Source organism: Peromyscus californicus, unplaced genomic scaffold (assembly GCF_007827085.1).
Source record: "Peromyscus californicus insignis strain IS unplaced genomic scaffold, ASM782708v3 Scaffold_10__1_contigs__length_136768540, whole genome shotgun sequence".
Classification (NCBI taxonomy): domain Eukaryota; kingdom Metazoa; phylum Chordata; class Mammalia; order Rodentia; family Cricetidae; genus Peromyscus; species Peromyscus californicus.
In genome coordinates this window covers 134285521-134303942 of record NW_026294391.1, presented here as the reverse complement: position 1 = coordinate 134303942, position 18422 = coordinate 134285521, and the positions used below count along the sequence as shown (strand labels likewise).

Genomic DNA, 18422 nt, shown 5'->3' with positions numbered 1-18422 from the left:
ACGTATCTTTTACACACATTGTAAACTATTACATCTGAATCTGTCTTATTGTGAATCTATTGCCTTAAACTGCAGCAGCTGTGGCTGCTGGATCCACCCACCTCAGCTTCCCAACATGGCCATGGTTTTCCGCCAGCTCTGGGAGCTATCGGGGGTCTATGCTTTTAGCCAAGCAACGTGTAGCCCAGAAACCTCTTTTTTTTGTTTTGTACCTGCAAAGGCTAAATCCACCACGCAGCTTAATGTGCCACTTGCAGAGGCCTCATTCCCGCCATACTGCAGGTCGAGTGCGCACGCCAGTAACCCGCCAGTAGCTCAAACCGGCAGCTGCCGCTCATTTGAGAGAGACAATTAGGAACTGTTTTTAGCTCCGTTTTAGAATCTTTTCTCTCAGTTTTTAGGTGGAAACTCTTGCCACCACGTTGGACGCCATTTGTAGTTGGAGTTTTCCTGCCTGGCCCACAGTCAGGACAAATCTCTGCCACCCGCCAGTCCCACAGCCACTCAGACCCGACCAAGTAAACACAGAGACTTATACTGGTTACAAACTGTATGGCCGTGGCAGGCTTCTTGCTAACTGTTCTTACAGCTTAAATTAATCCATTTCCATTAATCTATACCTTGCCACATGGCTCGTGGCTTACCGGCATCTTCACATGCTGTTTGACATCGTGGCGGCTGGCAGTGTCTCTCTGACTCAGCCTTCCACTTCCCAGCTTTATTCTCCTCCTTGTCCCGCCTACACTTCCTGCCTAGCCAATGGCCAATCAGTGTTTTATTTATTAACTAATTAGCAACACATTTGCCATACAGAACATTCCACAGCACTTCCCCCTTTTTTGTTTTTCAAAAGGAAGGTTTTAACCTTAACAAAGTAAAATTACATACAATTTGGGAATTTGGGCGTAGCTTCTCTTACTACTTCCTGCTGGAGGGGGGCGATGTATCTTATGGGGAAACAAAGAAAATTTTAGGATTATGGAACAGTCCATGAGGGTGTATCGTCTGAGCCAGTTGCCTTCAAACCATTCTGGATGTTGGATCATCTGGGCCATGGTGTCATCGGAGACCTTTCAGGGGGTCTTGGCTGGTCAAACCTGATGTGTCTTAATCTGGAACAAATCCATAGCCTCTGGCTTTCTGTGGAAACAAAAGCAGAGTCTCCTTTCCAAAGTAACATATCCTTATATCCAAATTTTGAAGTCAAGGTACCTTTAAAATATACATTTTGGCATAACTCAACAGCTTTTACAATCAAATATTTTTCTGCAGTTAAAAGTCCCAAAGACAACACAATGCAGATTCTCTGTGTAATATCCATTTTTACGTGGCTTATTTTTTATACTACCTTTACTGTCTCTTTAAAGACTTTATTTTTTAAAACTATGTATTTATTTCTATAACTCTATATATCATCTTTTTTGTCTCTTTCAAGCCTACGTATCTTTTACACACATTGTAAACTATTACATCTGAATCTGTCTTATTGTGAATCTATTGCCTTAAACTGCAGCAGCTGTGGCTGCTGGATCCACCCACCTCAGCTTCCCAACATGGCCATGGTTTTCCGCCAGCTCTGGGAGCTATCGGGGGTCTATGCTTTTAGCCAAGCAACGTGTAGCCCAGAAACCTCTTTTTTTTGTTTTGTACCTGCAAAGGCTAAATCCACCACGCAGCTTAATGTGCCACTTGCAGAGGCCTCATTCCCGCCATACTGCAGGTCGAGTGCGCACGCCAGTAACCCGCCAGTAGCTCAAACCGGCAGCTGCCGCTCATTTGAGAGAGACAATTAGGAACTGTTTTTAGCTCCGTTTTAGAATCTTTTCTCTCAGTTTTTAGGTGGAAACTCTTGCCACCACGTTGGACGCCATTTGTAGTTGGAGTTTTCCTGCCTGGCCCACAGTCAGGACAAATCTCTGCCACCCGCCAGTCCCACAGCCACTCAGACCCGACCAAGTAAACACAGAGACTTATACTGGTTACAAACTGTATGGCCGTGGCAGGCTTCTTGCTAACTGTTCTTACAGCTTAAATTAATCCATTTCCATTAATCTATACCTTGCCACATGGCTCGTGGCTTACCGGCATCTTCACATGCTGTTTGACATCGTGGCGGCTGGCAGTGTCTCTCTGACTCAGCCTTCCACTTCCCAGCTTTATTCTCCTCCTTGTCCCGCCTACACTTCCTGCCTAGCCAATGGCCAATCAGTGTTTTATTTATTAACTAATTAGCAACACATTTGCCATACAGAACATTCCACAGCACTGAATATTCCTCCCTCTTAGTAGAAAGCTTTTGTGGGTTGTGGTCAGTGTTTCAAACTTTTTTTCCAATGTTGAATATTGAACCCAGAGCCTCTTGCACACTGTATACATACATAGTCTGCCTCTGATCTATAAACTTCAGTCCTATGTTTTTTAAAGTAGATTATTGAGATCTATAAAGAACTTCGGCTAAACCCTTCACTGTAAATTTTGCGGTTTGAATGTAGTTTCCTTTTCTGTTTCAACTGTGTATTTCCTATAGGCAAAAGCTATGTTATAATCTAATCAGAGCCCTGTTATGTGTGGTGAATTGTTGAACAAACTGTTAGTGCATGAATGTATAGTAAAATTCTCACTTTCGGGCACATAGTTCTGTTTTTTCCTTGTGCTGAGGATGAAACCCACGGACTTATGCATTCTACATAAGTGATCTAACACAGGGAAATGCAGACCATCAGGCAATACCATAATAAGTATACAAAAGTGTTTTGAAATTTCTTTCTAATCTAAATGGGTAGCTTCCGATAAAAAGTAGGTCTCATATATAATCTCATAGTGATACTTGGGATGGAAAACTTCAGTTTGGGTCCACCACCGAGTTTGCTCATGTAGTCCTAATCCTCTATCTGTTAAATTGACAACTGCTGTTTACCCTTCTCCCTTTGACAAGCATATAAGGCAAGACAAATGGCTGATTTAACTTCTTCCTCAGATTGCTCAAGCAGCCACAAGTGTCTGCTCCATGAGCCGTGTGCTAGCTGCCTAGCTGTGCCTATAGCACCCTCCTGTGGCTCCATCTAGTCACAAGGTGGTCCTGTGCCACATCTTGGAAAAAGATGCAACAATCCCAAGGATCAGTGTGGGTTACCAGTTGCTCACAATCTATTTAGTTGTTTCTAGGATTTTGCTAGAAGTACATTCTCCTCCATGATCTTAGGGTCAGATTCTATGATAGTGGCTATAACCCTTAAAGAACTTTGTTACCCAAACTGACCTCAACTGCTTGGACTCAATCTTCCTTCTTGTCTTAGCCTTCTGAGTAGCTGGGGTGGTAAGTGTATGCCATTCCACTCAGCTGGAAGAAATTTCTTTTGTGTGTGTGTGTGTGGGGGGGGGACATGGGGAAGATAGGATCTCACTGTATTTTAGAGTGCCCTTGAATTTACTGTAGTCCTCTCATGTCAGCCTGCCCTAGTATAGCTAGAATTTCTGTTTTTGTGTGATCTTAGCCACAGAAATATTCCTGTCTATACCTTATATCTATAAAACTCATGTGTTGCTCAGAAACACTTAAAAAATAACCATCTTTTTTATTTTCTAGTTACAGAATTACTATACTTGGTCACAAACAGATATAAACAAGAGTCTTAAGTCATTCAAACTGTAGAAGAAATGTCAAACTGAGGCTGGGAAGATAGTTCAGTGGCTAAAAATCCTTTCTTAACCATGAGGACCCTGAGTTCAAATCATCAGCAGTTATGTAAAAATCTTGTAACTCAGCCGGGCGGTGGTGGCGCACGCCTTTAATCCCAGCACTCGGGAGGCAGAGCCAGGCGGATCTCTGTGAGTTCGAGGCCAGCCTGGTCTCCAAAGCGAGTTCCAGGAAAGGCGCAAAGCTACACAGAGAAACCCTGTCTCGAAAAACCAAAAAAAAAAAAAAAAAAAAAATCTTGTAACTCCAGTGCTGTGGTTAAGCAGAGACAGGAGGATCTTTGGGGCTTGCTGGCTGCCAGCCTAGCTTCAGGTTCAGTGAGAGACACTGTCTCAAGGGGAGACATGATAGAGTGGTAGAGCAGGACATTAGATGTCCTCCCTTGGCCTTTACTGGTGTGCACAGTTACATAAACAGACAGACAGACAGACAGACAGACACACACACACACACACACACACACACACACACACACACACAGAAGGGAGAGAGAGAGAGAATGTGGATATGAATATTGAGGGGAAAAAAGCAAACCCAGAAATTTCAGGCTGGGGATATGTTTTATGCAAGACCCTTGACACTGTTTTGTTGTTTTTTTCAAAACAGGGTTTCTCTGTGTAGCCCTGGCTGCCTTGAACTCACTTTGTAGACTAGGTTGGCTTCAAACTCAGCTGAGCGCTGGGATTAAGACGTGTGACACCACCACAACCTGGCAACACCATTTTTTTTTTAAAGTACACATAATTAGAGAAATGTCAAACTCCCTTGTGATCTTATCCCCAGACATAGCTACATGTAATACTAGGAATGTTCTGAACTTTGAATTGTTTGTTATTTATTTTTTTGAGCTAGGGTCTTGCTGTATCACACAGGCTAGCTTTAGACTGCCAGTAGTCTTACTACTTTCTTTTAGAAGTATGTTCTTGCCAGGTGGTGGTGGCACATGCTCATAATCCCAGCATTCAGGCAGGCAGTGGTAGCACACGCCCTTAATCCGATCACATGGCAAGCAGAGTCTCTGTGTGTTCCAGGACACACTAGGGAACAACCAAGTGTGGTGACACACGTCTTTAATCCCAGTACCAACCATAGAGACCTGGAGGCCTGCACAGACAGTCAGTGACAAGGAAATGAGGTAGCTAGGCTACGAGCCAATGAGAGGGCAGAACAGCAAGGCAATAAAAGCCTGGGTAGACAGGAAGTATCTCTCTCTTGGGAAGCTACGGCGGCCCGGTGAGCTAAGGTTAGTTGGTGGCTCTCACTGTTTCCCTGATCTCTACGGCTTTCACCCCTATATTTGGCTCAGTGTTCCTCATTTAATAAGACTGTTTAGAAATTTGTCTATACAGAGGGATGCCCATGTTATGTGGGAGCATAGGTGGAGAGCAGACATCTTTACATTGTTGGGTTATCTGTGCTTGTATGGGCAGTAGAATGATATTAGAGGTTCAGTGGGCTTATGTTCCCATACCCATGCTTTTCTTCCAGCAGCTCTGTGGCTTTAAATAAGCAGCCTTCCTCTCTTACCCCTAGTCTTCAATTTGTCAAATAAGGCTTATCTAGGACACTGGCCAGCTACAAGATGTCCCATGTGGGGTTTTGGGGTATGTGTCTGAGTCTAGTGTATTTTGTTCAGGTTCTGGCAGAAACCAGGAGAGACTGTAACAATCCTTTATATTAGATAGGCCTTTGTAAAAATAGAGGACACTCAGGAAAGGCTGCCATACCCAGAGTCCATGCCTGATTCTAGACCTGGTCCAGATAACGCATTCCTTGCAGTGATAAAACTTGTTAGTACTGGATGAGTGAGTTTATGTCATATCCAGCTGCAGATCACATAGTAGAAAGCTCTTTTTCCTGGCTTTTGCTAGGCAGGTTTGGCACAGTTTGAGAGCTAAACTCCACTTCCCTGTTTGTGTTAGTCTTGTTGTAAGAGGTTAGTAACTGTAATGTCTTATTACCTTTCATATATCTGAAGATCAATAAATAAAATGGTAGTACATATTTATTAGAGGAATATAAGGCTTTTTTTTTGTAGTGCTAGAAATTGAACCCATATTCTTTTGCATATTAAGTAAGTTCTTCTCAACTGCCTTTAACCTTCGTCTCACCCAAATGAGACTTTAAATGAGCAAAAATAGGAAAATAAGCTCTCTAAAATATTGTATTACCATTTGGTGTATGTGCATGTATTTGTGGGGATGTGGAGGGCAGAGGAGGACATCAGGTGTCTGGCTCTGTCACTTTCCACATTATTTTCCCTTGAGATATGTTGTTTGAATCTTAGATAGTCTTTTAATAAAAAACCCAAAGCCAGATATCAGGGTGAAAGCTGAAAGATCAGAGAAGCAGAGCAAGCCACAGCCAACCTCACTTCACCAATTCCAGCCGATCCTGTTTCCATGAATCCTCAGACTGAAAGCCTGAGTCCTCACCCCTGAGGGTCTCAGTTGAACTGCTTTAGTTCCTGTTTCCCCACCCCATATATTTCCGCCCTGCTGGCACTTACTGGGATTAAAGGTGTGTGTGCTTCTCAGTACTTAGATTAAACGTGTGTGCCACCACTGCCTTGCTGTGTTTCCAGTGTGGCCTTGAACTCTGCCTCCCCAGTGATAGGATTAAGGGTATGTGCCACCACTGTCTGGCTTCTATGTGCAATCTAGTGTCTAACTCTGTCCTCTGACCACAGATAAGTTTATTAGGGTACACAATATATCACCACAGAGATAGGTCTCTCACTAAGCCTGAAACAAGGCTGGCATTCAGTGTTAGTGGCAAGCAAGCCCCTGAAATCCTCCTGTCTCTGTTCCCCATAGTACTAGGATTGTAGGTGCGTGTAGTCATGGCCTGCTTTTTATTTGGGGGCTAGTGTCTGAATTCAAGTCCTCATGCTTAGACAGCAAGCACTCTTACCCACTGAGCCACCAACTCTAACCCTGTTTATAGCTGCACTTCTTTTTTCCTTTGAGATGGTCTAACTATGAAGCCCAGACTGGCCTCAAACTCACAAAGATTCCCTTACCCCTGCCTCTCAAGTGCTGGGATTAAAAGCATGCACCACCATGTCTAGCAATAGCCAGTCTTGACATAATACCTTTCCAGATCCTTCTATAAATATCAATCTTATTACTCATTAAGCATTTTAAGACAAGGCACATAATACAGTTTTGGACTTTTGCAAGGAAGAAATTGACATTCAGAGTAATTCAGAAGCCTCTCTGACTCCCAGAGCTTATCACTGGCTGTGTTGAAGTTTCAAATTTTGAACGCTTTGACCACGAACATGGAATTTTTTTCTTCTGGAGAATCCACCTCATTTTAAAAAACAGAATCAAGTTTTACCTGCTTATTCCTACAATCCCAACACAAGGGTGGCAAAGGCAGGAAGATCATAGCATGTTCAATGTCAGCCAAGACTGTATAGAGTTAGAAGTTGCCCCCTACAATGCAGTGTTCATTTCTACCTCTACATTTCAGGAAGGTGTATACTTCTACAACATTTTACTTTCACATTAATAGTTATTTCTCAGGGGCAGAGGGCATGGCTTAGTGGTAGAGGATTGCCTGTTCTGCACAAATATTCCAGGTTTCATGAGCAAAACCACAAAAAAAATGTTCTTAAATCTTTTTTTTTCAAGACAGAGTTTCTCTTTCTAGCTCTAGCTGTGTTGGAACTCACTCTGTAGACCAAGCTGGCTTTGAACTCACGGAGATCCCTGCCTTTGCCTCCCAAGTGCTGGGATTAAAGGTGTGTACTACCACCTCCCAGTTGCTAACTTGAATTTTTAAACTAGTTTATTGTGAAGGCTTTTCCATCTATCTTTCCAGCATTGTGTTATCTCCAATTTCCATTTGGTGGACACAAAGCCTTTGGCCCTATTTTTTTAAAAAATACATTCAGTGGCCAGGCAGTGGTGGTGCATGCCTTTAATCACAGCACTTGGGAGGCAGAGGCAGGAGGAGGATCTCTGAGTTTGAGGTCAGGTTGGTGTACAGAGCGAGATCCAGGACAGGCTCCAAAACTACATAGAGAAACCCTGTCTTGAAAAACCAAAATGAGTGGAAAATGTCTCTCAGTTGTCATTTTTCCTATGCCTTAGCTAATCTGACCTTGTTTGAGTCTCCTGGTCCTTTTTGGGATCTCTGTGTTGCCCTTGTTGTCTCTTTTTGCCTTCTGTGTTCTTGTTTCACTGGGAGGAGCTGAACAGGTCCTAGCTGATAGAGTAGGGTAGAAGGGTCAGGATAGACAAAGGGCAAGGTCTCTCAGTGGTGGACAGTTAAGTTATTTAAGTAGTACTATGTCAGCATCATGGATTAGGAATTTTTTTTTTGTAAGAGTATATGGGATGGAGGAAAGCAGGAGAATCTAGGCATGAAAAGTCATCATGAGAAATGCTGGTGTCTGAACCAAGGCAGTAATGGCAGGAGTGATGGTGTGAGAGGCACTGGCAGCTGGGATATTTTACTCTGAGTGTATTGAATGTGAGAACCTAGATGCTGGCTAGAAAGGGAGTTCTGGGTGGGTGCGGTGGCACACTGCATGCTTTTAATCCCAGCACTCAGGAGGCAGAGGCAGATGGATCTCTGTGAGTTTGAGGCCAGCCTGGTCTACAGAGCGAGATCCAGGACAGCCAGAGCTACACAGAGAAACCCTGTCTCAAAAACCACAACACTCCCCCGCCCCCCAAAAAAGAGAGAAATGGAACTCTGTGAACTGCTTCATAAGGAGGCTTCTGAGGGAGCAGCTCATGGATAGGGGCAGCAGAGCACACTGAGGGCATGCCTGGGAGGACAAGGCAAGCAAGCTGGACTGAGCACAGTCAGGACTGAGTGTATTCCAGAAAGAGGAAGAGGCTTGGGAGCTGCAAAGGAGAGGGAAGCTAGGAAGATGGAGTGCCAGTGGTGAGAGAGAGCCAGGTACACTCACCCACGGAAGATGGCATGGTTTCTGCTAAGCCAAAGTCAGAACACATGGGTGGGGATTAGCTTGCTTCTGCCACCTATTTACATAATACTTGAGTCACTTTCCTACCTCTTGGGTTTCTTTTCCTGTAATATGTGCTATGCCTGAAAAGCACTACTTTAACCCTGTCTCCGAACCCAGGAACTGAGGGTATGCTGTCCTGTCTCATCCCATGTGTCTTGTGCAATTTTAATGGAAAACACACATAATCACATACTTACCAGTCACCATCTTAAGTATAAAAGCACTCAGTATTGTTAACAAACTTTCATATTCTTCTGTAGTAGCCTCTAGAACTCTTCTCTTCAAATCTGAAACTACCCATGACACAGCCTGTGGGTCCCTTCTCTTTTTTTTTCCCCCAGAGCTGAGGACTGAACCCAGGGCCTAGCAAGCGCTCTACCACTGAGCTAAATCCCCATCCCATGGGTCCCTTCTCTAAGCCTCTCTTCCTCTACCCTTAGGACCACTACCACAGCAGAGACACCATTATCCTTTATATCCACTGGCAGGAGCCTTTCCTACAAAGTGTTCTACTGCTAGTCTTGCTCAATCTAGTTTGTCTACTGTGCTCTGGTCAAGGGATATTGGGCATAGAAACTTGACATAGATCCTTGATGCTGTGATCCCAGGAGTTTCTGCCTTACCCTCTGTCATAACTCAGCCATGTGGATCTCCTTGGAGAGCCTTGAGTGTTATGGCCCCTTTTTTTGAGCATGGCTGGCTTGACTCTCTATCTCTTCCTTATTTTCATGACTGCTGGTACTTGAGGTTGAGAGGCCTGGGGCAGTGGGAGCTCTGGTACTACCATGCTTCACCTGGAGTCTTGCCTGGGCATCTCCTGATTGTGGTTCCTTGTCGGGTAGCCACCTCATCTTTTCTTCTAATAGTTGAGGCATATTCACAGAGTGTCCCAAGGCCATGCCACACTGTACGACTTTGCTAGACAATAACAACATGAAGTCAGCAGGTGGCACTGTGACACCAAGGCCCTACTTGGTATGGGGCAGAAGTGTAGAAGAACTTGTGTATACAACATGTCTGCAGGGGTAGCTTCTCAGCTGAGGCTGTTCTGGGCCACATCATGGGACCTTTCATTTGGGACTTGCTCCTTCTCCTACTTCCTGTTCATGTTTTTCTCCTTCTGTTTGCTCACTGGGATAGATAGGTGAAAAGTGCCTGTGAGCCATGTCTCTCTACTTAATGTATTTGGCCTGTTTCTCTAGAGGTCAGAGAGATTCAGTTTCTTCTGCCTTCTCTTATTTACTCAGCCTTTTATAAAAGCATGATAGCCCTGCTTAGCCTCCAAGAATATTTTACCAGGAGCACCAAGTTGAGTTCAGGAATTTGTGTGCTGAAGGCACATCTGTATTTTGTTAAGTTTTGTTCTCTGGGCTTCATGTCTGTGCTTGGATTCAGTTAATCTGAACTGTTATCAATGACTACCCTAGACCTTTAGGAACTTTCTTTGGTTCTTTGGTTTTCACCTATGTTTTTTAAAGTGAATAGGTATGAACAGTTAATCTGAGTAAGTCTTTAGAAGATAAAACAGAGCATGATAGATAATACAACAGGAGTAGAGGCCATAAAGTAGTCATTTCTGATTTCTATAGGCTGATGTGTTTTGGGATCAGAGTATGGCAATTCTGAAGCTTGTCCCTGTTCACCATATGTCACACTTAGTACTAGGGGCCTGGAAAATGCCATAGAGAACAATGTAGACAGTGCCTGAGAGGTGACTAGCAAGTGGGATCTGGATGTACAGCTCAGTGTGAGAAAGAGCAGTAAAATGTTCTAGAAGGCTGGCTCCTAGGCTGGCAAATGCTGGAAAGGGCCTAATCTGTCTTACTAGGGCCCTAAGGTTTGGGGTGGAGGCCAGAGCTTTGGTCTGTCCCTAGCTTGAGGTTGTGAATTGAGTTTCCCATGTGGCTTCTCAGCTGCCACTTCGGCTATAAGCCTAGCTTGCTTTCTGACACACAGAGTGTCTGAGCCAGCACCTTCCCTGCTGCTTTTATGTTCTCTGTTGTTAGATAGGGCGGTGAGTGCTATATTGGCTTGTCCTCTCCCTCCTCCCCCAGTGCCAGGCTGCCAGGTAGACAAAGGTTTAGCAAGAAAAAATGGGCAGGCTTGGACCTGACTATCAGCCTCAAACATGCCCCTTCCCCTGTCCCAGGAGTGAAATTAGGTCACCTGGAAAGCTTCTTTTCATTGTACCTGGTCTGGGAGAGTAGAGATGGCATGTATAGGGACAGCCTAGAGGTGTTTGTAGCCCGATAGGGCAACCAGATAACTGAATATCCCAAGAAAGTGGATACAAGTGGGAGCTGCTTTGGGAGCATCAGAGGGTGCCTCCCCAACAAGAAAATCTTTCCCAAGGGAGGTGATGGTTGAACTGGCTAGGAAAGGATATGATGACTGATGTGCAAAACTAGGCATGTTTCAGGGATGATGATGCCTTGGCATTACTCTCACACAGTGGCTCAACTAGAGGAGAAACCAGTCAAATATGTCAGCTCTGAGGTGGATGGGAACTCTGTACAGATGCCAGTAGGAGGAAGCACCAGACACTAGCAGTGGGGTGACTAAAGGGTATCCTCTCCAGAGTTGAAATGGAAAGCACTGGATAGTGACTTGGGGTGAGGAGCAAAGAGGACAGAGTCCAAGACCACTTACATGCTTGGCACTACATCAGGGACACACTTGGTAGCTCCATCTGATGGAGTAAGGGAAGACCTATCTTGGCAGACTGTGTTGGGAGTGTTTGTGATAACATCAGAAGCTGATGTTTAGTAGGTAGTTGAATTATGAGTCTGGTAGCAGATAAACCCTTTAGGTGATAAAGTTAGCTGGAAGAAAATCTAGAGTACAGAGTAGACACCTGAGGAAGAGAGTACTAGGTGGCAGACATCTTAAAAGTGATCTGTTAGTAGCAGCATATGTTACAGAGTGCATATCCTCTGAAAACTCAAGAGTGAAGGATGAGGCAGTTAGGGGGTAAGGCCAGGGCTTAAGTGGAAATGGCAAGAAAGTTGACGAGGAGCTGTAGACAAGGGCATGAGATGCAATATACCAAGGAAAATGACCCACAGTCAGCCTTGGATGGATTAGAGGCATAGTTCCAACACAGGTGGTGTTAAAGAACTGTCGGTGTGTGTTGGTGCAATTAAATTGTTTGCCCTTGGAGGCCAACTAGAGTGCCCTGGAAGGGAGGTGGGAAATATCCATGACAGTTGGCCAGAGGAAGGAAAATCAGGACTACGTTGGCAGTTTGGTTCTCTTAATGGCTGAAAACCAAAGGCCAGAATTATGAGCAGACACTGTCTAAGGTCTTATGCTTGGGTTTTGTGGAAGCTGGATTCTGTGGGTATCCTGGACTGTCTAGGAAACCCTGGTTCGCAATATCTGAGGAAGGCCTAGGATAGCACTGACGATAGCTGTTGCACTGTGACTGTTGTTCTTGACAGCATCGCCTTTCTGGTTGTGATAGTCATCTACCACTGGGGTGACAGCTGTGGACACTCCCTAGTAGCCATTTGCCTGGCCAGGTGGGAGTTAGCAACCCTTGGTTACTCACTGATTTTTGTTAGGACCCAGCAGTGTCCATGGGCTCCATCTCTACCACCAAGTGACACACATTGCCCCCTTGCCCCATTTCTAGCTATGGGGAGGGCCCTCTTAAACTTTAAAGGGACCTGTTTGAGAACCAGGAAGCTTCTGTGCTAGGAGTTGGGACTAGTCACACTTGCCTTTCTTTCTGGCTTCTCTGTGACTTTTGACCACTATGAGTCAGGCCCATGACTTCTTGCTGGCTGCTGGGGTAGCTTCTTCTACTTTCAGGGCTTCAGCCCAGTGGGGGGCAGGCTGGTGGGCAGCTTGGGGCTGAGGCAGGAAACCTGAGCTCTAGGCCACGAGGTCTGGGCCGCTAATTTTAGAGAGCACATGTCACTGGAAACTCTCCTCTCCTGCCAGGAATCAACAGCCTGGTTTTCGCAATGCCACCAGAGACCCCTGGGAGCTTCTCCTCAAAGCAAGACCTACGGAGCCCCTCTATTCCACATGTGCATTCCCAAAAAGGGTTCTGTTAGAACCCTGCAGAGCCTAGGCTGAAACTGAGAACAGAGTTTACCTGCTCTGTGCTTCTGGTTCTGTTGCCTGCCCAGGCTGTAGGTAGGGATGACAGAGTGCCAATGCATTATGGACCAGAGAGGTCAGCCCTGGAGCAGGCCACTAAGTCTGTTGCTACTCTTCTGAGCAAGCACTTTTTAAAAAAAAAAAAAAAGATTCATTTATTTATTATGGAAACAATGTGAAGAGTGCATTAGATTTCATTATAGGTGATTGTGAGCCACCATGTGAGTGCTGGGAATTGAACTCAGGAACTATGGAAGAGCAGCCAGTGCTCTTAACCTCTGAGCCATCTGTCCAGCCCCCTGAGCAAGCACTTTTGTTGAAGTGCCCTGGAATAGGCATCAGGCATATTTTCTCCTTTTTTCCTCATCCTTTTTCCCCAGGCCTCTGCATGCATTTTGCCTGACTACAAGTGCTGTGGTTAGACTTTCTGAGACATGTGTGAAAGTATTCCCCTTTCTTGGCTGCCTGAGCAGTGCCTTTCTCAAGGCTGTGGCAATTCCTTCTATTTTCTGTCTAGTCTTACTGTTGAGGGACCAGTGCTTATCCCCACCTGCTACCTGTTTACCTTTCCAGTTGCTTGAGACAGGCAACAGACACCTGTGTCCTGATTCTTCTTTCTCTGTCGCAAGTAGTGAAAGACAACCTCGGTTTGAATGCTATCATATAACAGATACATTTTGTCAGCTGGTTGTAAGATGTGATTGGGAAGGGGATTGGAGGAGAGGTTTTTTCTTCTCATGTTGGGGCCTAGAAGCTGAGAGAATATGTTTCTCAATGCAGGTTTTGGAGTCAAGTAGATAGGAGTTGGAATTATAGCTACGTGAATTTCTGACTCTTTATCTTAGACACATTGCTTCATCCTGCTGAACCTCGGTTTTCTGTCAAATGAGGGTAGCAGTACTAACTACCTCATAAAGTAGCTCTCAGGAATTTACTTGGCAAGTTGGAAGCACCCAAATTTGTTTTTCTGACATTGTTCTCTTAGGGAGGCAAGCCTGGCCTTGCAGGGAGGAAAACAGTGCTGAGGCTTGTCTAGCACATCTAGGCCCTTACCTGGAAAATACTGGTGTTTCAAGACCTTTTGCTATATAGCTAGGCCATGCCTGGGTGTGCTTCTGTTTCCAATCCCTCCCTGAGATACTTCCCAGAGCCCAGTGTAGCTGTTTGGGGGAGGTGGCAGAGGACAGTTCCTGGGCCCTGCTTTGTGTTGCCAGGTCTGGGCTGGAGGCAGGCTGGGCAGGTAGCAGCCAGGAAGAGTTCCTGCCAGGCCCTTTGCTATTGTGCTTCTCACTTCTCCCTTCTTTTTGTAAACAATTGCAGCCTGCTTAGACGCCTGGTAACTCTCATCTCCCAGCAGGCCACACTGCTGGCCTCCAATGAAGCCTTTAAAAAGCAGGCAGAAAGTGCCAGCGAGGCAGCCAAGAAATACATGGAGGAGAATGACCAGCTAAAGAAGGTGAGTTAAGTCGGCCTTCATAACCTGAGTGGGATGCGCAGAACCACAGTGCTAGAGTCACATTTCTGAGGGTCCACAGTAGTCACTGTAGGCTGGGACCTGTGTGAGAGTGCTGTTGCCTGACAAAGGGAGGTTTTAGTGGGGATGATGTGCCTGTTGGAAGGATCTGGGGTGAGTCTCTTGCCTTCTGTTATCTCGTAGGGACATAGTAGTGGAAGAGGGTATTGCCATTATTGTATCCATATGCTGGTTCCAGTTGTGGTCTTTTCTGATGAGAAATCTGGGAGCAGGGACCTATGCTGGGACTTTCAGCCTCTTATTCTTCAAAAGTTAGCTGTCAGCTGCAGTCCTTCAGGAACATGGGACTGATGGACCCCTTGGTACTAGGAAAGAAGCAGAGACCAGTTTGTTGGCCTGTCAGAAGAGGTGAAGTATAAGCCAGCTAGGAAAGAGAGTGATGGTCTGGCGATTGGTGGGGTACAGCTGGATAGGAACAAATTTTGGGGTCATTGCCTGCAGTGAACTGCAAGAGCCAGGGAAGAGAAGGAATAGGAATGGTTAGGTTATCTGGGCAGAGAGTTCCAGGTGACAGCAAGTTGAGTCTCTGGTTAGATGAGTAAACTCCATAGAGTCATTGAGCTTTACTGGTGGGAAGGTAGGTCTAGGGGCCAGGGTGGGCAGAGTGTGTGGCCTGTGAGCTTGTAGCAGATGCCCCTGCTGGCCATTCTCCTTTCCTCAGCAGCTAGCCATATCCTGGTCTGTGCCTGGGATCTTGTAGTGGCCAGTTCTGTCTTGACATTTCCAAAAGGGCAAGTAATTCCTTTAGGTAGCTTGAGAAATCACAGTTCCATGGAGTACACTGGTCTGGAGATGCTTTACCTTCACTTTCCCTAGGGAGCTGCTGAGGACGGAGGCAAGTTGGATGTTGGGAGTGCTGAGGTGAAGTTAGAGGAGAACAAGAGCCTGAAGAATGACCTGAAGAAGCTAAAGGATGAGTTGGCCAACACCAAGAAAAGTGAGGATTGCCCCCCTGTTACATCCAGAGGCTCTACTGCATACTGCTGTCTCCTTGTATCGAGTATTAATAGCACACTTTATGTGCAAACTCAAAGTTGGGTGGAAACAAACATAGCGTTCTGCACCTTCATACCCAAATGTGACTGAGTTAGTTCACTGCTAGAACATTTCATTGGTTTGAGTAGGCTTTGGAGAAGCCCTAGCAGTTGCTGTGTATGCTTTAGTAGTGCCTACTGGGGCTTTCTTGTCAAGGCAGGCAGGCAGGCAGGGGGAGCCTCAAGATGCTTGGGAGCTGAAAACAAAAGAAATGTCAGGAAGAAGAATTTGTGTGGTCTATTCTCCCTTTCTCCCTTCGCTTTTCCATCTCCTAGATTAACCCCAGACTCATTCAGTACTGTAGGTATTGACCACTAATACTCTGTAAGGTATCACTGTCACTAGGAGTCTTAATGCTGGGATTTTGCTCATTGCTTCTCATTGCCAGCCATTCAAAAGGTCACCGCTTCTGAGAACCACTAATGTCCCTCCATTGAAGGGACTAATGGGGGCAGTGCTCTGACTTTTTGTGCCATCTATCTGTTGCGTCATCCCTTCCTTTCACCTCTCTAGTGGCAGAGACATAAAGACAGAGACATTGACAAACACTGGAACCTGTCTGTACAACCTCTTTTGAGACAGATTCAGAGCAGTTTTCCATGTTTTAAGTAGGTAGGTTTTTTTTCTTATATAATCCCAGTCTTCTAATTTCTTCCTGTCTTCATTTGTATTGTTGCCAGAACTAGAGAAAGCTGAAAATGAGGCTCTGGCCATGCAGAAGCAGTCCGAGGGCCTTACCAAGGAATATGACCGCCTGCTGGAAGAGCATGCCAAGCTGCAGGTCAGTATTTCCCTACCTATAGGTGCAGGTTAGAGTTAGGATGGTCGGGGTCCTGCAACACAGTTCCTAGGGGTGCTGGCGAGCCTGCTGCCTCCTTTATTGCTAAGTGTGGACTTGCTGCAGACTCAGCTGCTAGAACCCTTCATGCAGGAGGTATGGCATAGTACTAGATGCTAGGCTAGAACCTGCTAAGGGCAGCCCATGTCAATAGGTTGGCTCTCTCTGCTTTGAGCCCTTAGTACCTAAAATCCACTGTCAAGCTCCTAAAGAGAGGGTACTTAACATACATGGGAAAGCTGGGTGCAGTGGCCACACCCAAAATGCTAGTACTTTAGGAAGCTGAGGCTGGAGAATTGAGAAAATTCCAGGTCAGCCTAGACTACATACTGAGACCCTGCCTCAAAAAGCAAAACCCCTCAATAAGTAGGGATCTTCTTCTGTCTACCTTTCCTATGGGATGGGAGGAGGGTATTGTTTGGCAAAGTCTGAAAGGATACTTAACCTTGTTGTTCAAATCTTAGATGGTCTTTTAATAAAAAACCCAGAGCCAGATATCAGGGTGAAAGCTGAAAGATCAGAGAAGCAGAACAGCCAGCAACTAGTTCTTACCTCTATGAAATCCTCAGCATAAAGAGAATGAGTTCCTGTTTCCTCGTGCCTTATATACCTTTCTCTGCCCAGACATCACTTCCTGGGATTAAAGGTGTGTGTGCTTCCCAGTACTGGGATTAAAGGTGTGTGCTACCACTGCCTGGTTCTGTTTCCAGTGTGGCCTTGAACTCACAGAGATCCAGATGGATCTCTGCCTCCCGAGTGATAGGATTAAGGGTGTGTGCCACCACTGCCTGACCTCTATGTCTAATCTAGTGGCTGGCTCTGTCCTCTGATCCTCAGGCAAGTTTATTAGGGTACACAGTGTATCACCACATCACCTGGTAGGTGCTAGTTGTTGATCTGAGTTTTCAGGCTAGCCTCACAACTCTAGGTTTAGCAGGAAGCTCAGGTAGTCAGGAAAGAGCCAAGTTAAGTATCCCTAGATTTGTTTGGTTTACATCAGGTAGTGGGTCAGAGGAAGGGCCCAGCCCCACAGGGATTGCCTGGGCCCTCAGAATGAATGTTCTAGGCTATCTGGACAGGACTTGGGGGTTGGGGTCCATATGTCCATGTCCATGTCGACACATGTGTATGGACACCAGAGGATAACCTTGGTATCACTCCTCAAGAGCTATCCATCTTATTTTTATGGGACAGGATCTGTTACTGGCCTAGAACTTACAAAGTAGATTAAGCTGACTAGCTATAGAGATCTGCCTGATCTGTCTCGCCAGCTCTGGAATAATAAGTATGCTCTACTATACCTGTCTTTTTATGTGTTCTGGGGATTGAACCCAGGTGTTCATGCTTTTATGGCAGATATTATCTCCGGACCCCTAAGGATTTGGGTTTTAAGAACACCAATGGAAAGTACACAATGGTGGAAAGATCCTAAATTGAGACTTAAAGGCTGGTGGTCTGCTGTGTGCTCTAGAGGAGGTCTTGGTTCTGTTCTCACTGCACTGTAGTAAAAGAGAACTATAGTTATCGCCTCCAGCTGCCACTGCACCCCAGTGGGGCTCAGCTCACTGAGGTCCTGCCAGTCCTCTCCTGGCATTAGGTCCAGGGTCTTCCCTAGTGAATGGATAGGCTGACACACCAACCCTGGCAAGCTTTTGGGTACTGTTGAGGGTAGGGCACCTTGCTTGTCTGGGTACTTGTTAACAGGAGAGAGGAACCAAGTGCTTGGGGCCATAATACTAAAGGCCCAAGGGGTGGGGGTGGGCCCTGCTAACTTACTTCTTTGAGGTTTCTTTCCTTTTCCAGGCCTCAGTACGTGGTCCCTCTGACAAGAAGGAGGAGTAAAGGCTTGTTTCTCTCCCTGCCTGCAGCTGGCTTCCACCTGACCCATGCTCACTGATTCCTGGGAGCTTAGCCTTCCCCCTGGTACTTGGGTTTATTCCCTTCTACTTCCCCAGTTTTCTTCCACAGCTTATAGATCATTATTTTAAACCCCTTTACACATACTGTTATCATACCAAAAGGGACCTGATTGTTGCTCATTTGGAGTAATTTTGCCATGGTCCTGCCTGGCTAGGGCACTTTTCACTCCTAGAAGTGTAGAAGGGCACTTGTGACCTGGCCTGCAGTTGAGCCCCATTTATTTTGCTGTGTGTCCTAAAGGAGGCTGTGAAGCAAGTCACTTGTATTTTCCTGGGGGCAATAAAGGTTGTTATGTTACAAGGTG

General features: G+C 45.7%; 1 protein-coding gene across 4 annotated transcripts in view; it reads left to right on the top strand.

The window, feature by feature from the left end:
- Bcap31 (B cell receptor associated protein 31) overlaps positions 1 to 18422 on the top strand; it is a 42414-nt gene extending 23992 nt beyond the window's left edge. For all 4 annotated transcript variants that reach the window (XM_052741836.1, XM_052741817.1, XM_052741807.1 and 1 more), the window contains 4 exons: positions 14112 to 14247; positions 15142 to 15262; positions 16041 to 16141; positions 18002 to 18422. In XM_052741836.1, the coding sequence (XP_052597796.1) occupies positions 14112 to 14247; positions 15142 to 15262; positions 16041 to 16141; positions 18002 to 18040 (397 nt within the window). In that variant the 3' untranslated portion in view covers positions 18041 to 18422. The remainder of the gene's footprint in view (positions 1 to 14111; positions 14248 to 15141; positions 15263 to 16040; positions 16142 to 18001) is intronic.